The sequence below is a fragment of the Echinops telfairi genome, unplaced genomic scaffold, assembly GCF_000313985.2.
Source record: "Echinops telfairi isolate 266 unplaced genomic scaffold, ASM31398v2 ScPeMD7_2010;HRSCAF=2546, whole genome shotgun sequence".
In the NCBI taxonomy this organism is placed as follows: domain Eukaryota; kingdom Metazoa; phylum Chordata; class Mammalia; order Afrosoricida; family Tenrecidae; genus Echinops; species Echinops telfairi.
In genome coordinates, this window is record NW_022105908.1 from 3,882,941 (window position 1) to 3,884,314 (window position 1,374).

General features: G+C 48.8%; 1 protein-coding gene across 1 annotated transcript in view; it reads left to right on the forward strand.

Annotated features, from left to right (window-relative positions):
• The window catches only part of LOC101650457 (zinc finger protein 18-like), a gene marked incomplete at its 5' end in the record, with an annotated part of 23,564 nt that overhangs the window by 13,511 nt on the left and 8,679 nt on the right, over nt 1–1,374 (forward strand). The window contains one exon of the mRNA XM_045293290.1: nt 886–1,032. Within this exon, the coding sequence (XP_045149225.1) occupies nt 886–1,032 (147 nt within the window). The remainder of the gene's footprint in view (nt 1–885; nt 1,033–1,374) is intronic.

Here is a 1,374-nt window from a genome sequence, read left to right on the forward strand (position 1 = left end):
AGGAAAATGGTATGTTTTATCATTGCTACACTGCACCCTGACTACGTCGTCTCCTCACCACGGTCCTTCTGCAAGGGGATGTCCAATTTCCCACAGATGGACCCTGGGTCCCCACTCTGCACTCCCCCTCATTCACAATGCTATGATTTTTTTTTTTTGTCTTTGATGCCTGAGTCCTGATACCTTCAACGCCTTCAGATCTCACAGGCTCGTGTGCTTCTTCCATGTGGTCTTTGTTGTTTCTCAGTTAGATTGCCACTTGTTTATCTTCCAGCCTATAGGACCCCAGATTCTATATCTTTTGACAGCTGAACACCATCAGCTTTCTTCACCGCATTTGCTCAATCACCCGCTTTGTCTTCAGCAATAGAGTCTGGACTGGCGGGACAGGCTGGTGTGTTTCTTCCATGTGGGTTTGTTGTTTTTCAGCTAGATGGCCGCTTGTTTATCTTCAGGCCTTTAAGACCTCAGATGCTATGTCTTTTGATAGCCGGGCACTGTCAGCTTTCTTCACCACATTTGTTTGTGCACCTGTTGTCTTCAGTGATCGTGCCAGGAAGGTGAGCATCTCAGACTGTCGAATTGTTAGAACAAAGTGTTCTTGCATTGCGGGAGTATTTCAGTAGGGACCCACTGTCCATCTGTGTCCTTAATAAAAAATCTATAAATATATGTACATAGATTGTTTACCCAACGTTGTATATAAATATATTTACATCTGTATATGCCTGTATTTAGATCTCTGTAACTGCTCTTTGCCTCCTGTGATTTCTTACATTTATGATGCCCAGTGTTCTAAGATGCATTCTTTCCTTCTCTGGGAAGACGGTGTTGACACCTTCCTCTGGTTCCACGCTTGAAGTCACAGTGTTGTCTTTTTTCTAGGAGCAGTGGAGACACCTGGATTCTACTCAGAAGGAACACTACTGGGACCTCATGCTGGAGACCTATGGGAAAATGGTCTCAGGAGGTGCGGGCCTGCTTCACCCAGTGGAGGGCGGGCAGGACGTAGGTGGATGTTCGGTTTCTTTAGCCTGAAGCCCTGAGGGTGAAGCGAGCCTTCAGCAACCCAGCTGGGCAGGGGTGCGGTGCAGCTAGCAGAGCTGTAGCGAGCACTCCCTGGCCTTGGCTGTCTGGAGTATTACCCACGCACCTCCTGTGCTCTCCACAGAGGCCTGGGAGGAGGGTGATGATACAGTAACTCCCTTAAATCTCTAGTGACCTCTGACGTGGTGATGTTAGTTCCTTTTTAACGAGCATGAACGTGTCGGGTCCATCCCTCGTAAGTCCTGAGTCAGGATGGAGCTCGGGGTCGTTGGCTGTGAGTCCATGCCCTTTCCCACTCGGCCACAGGACCCGTGGGAAACGGAGGTG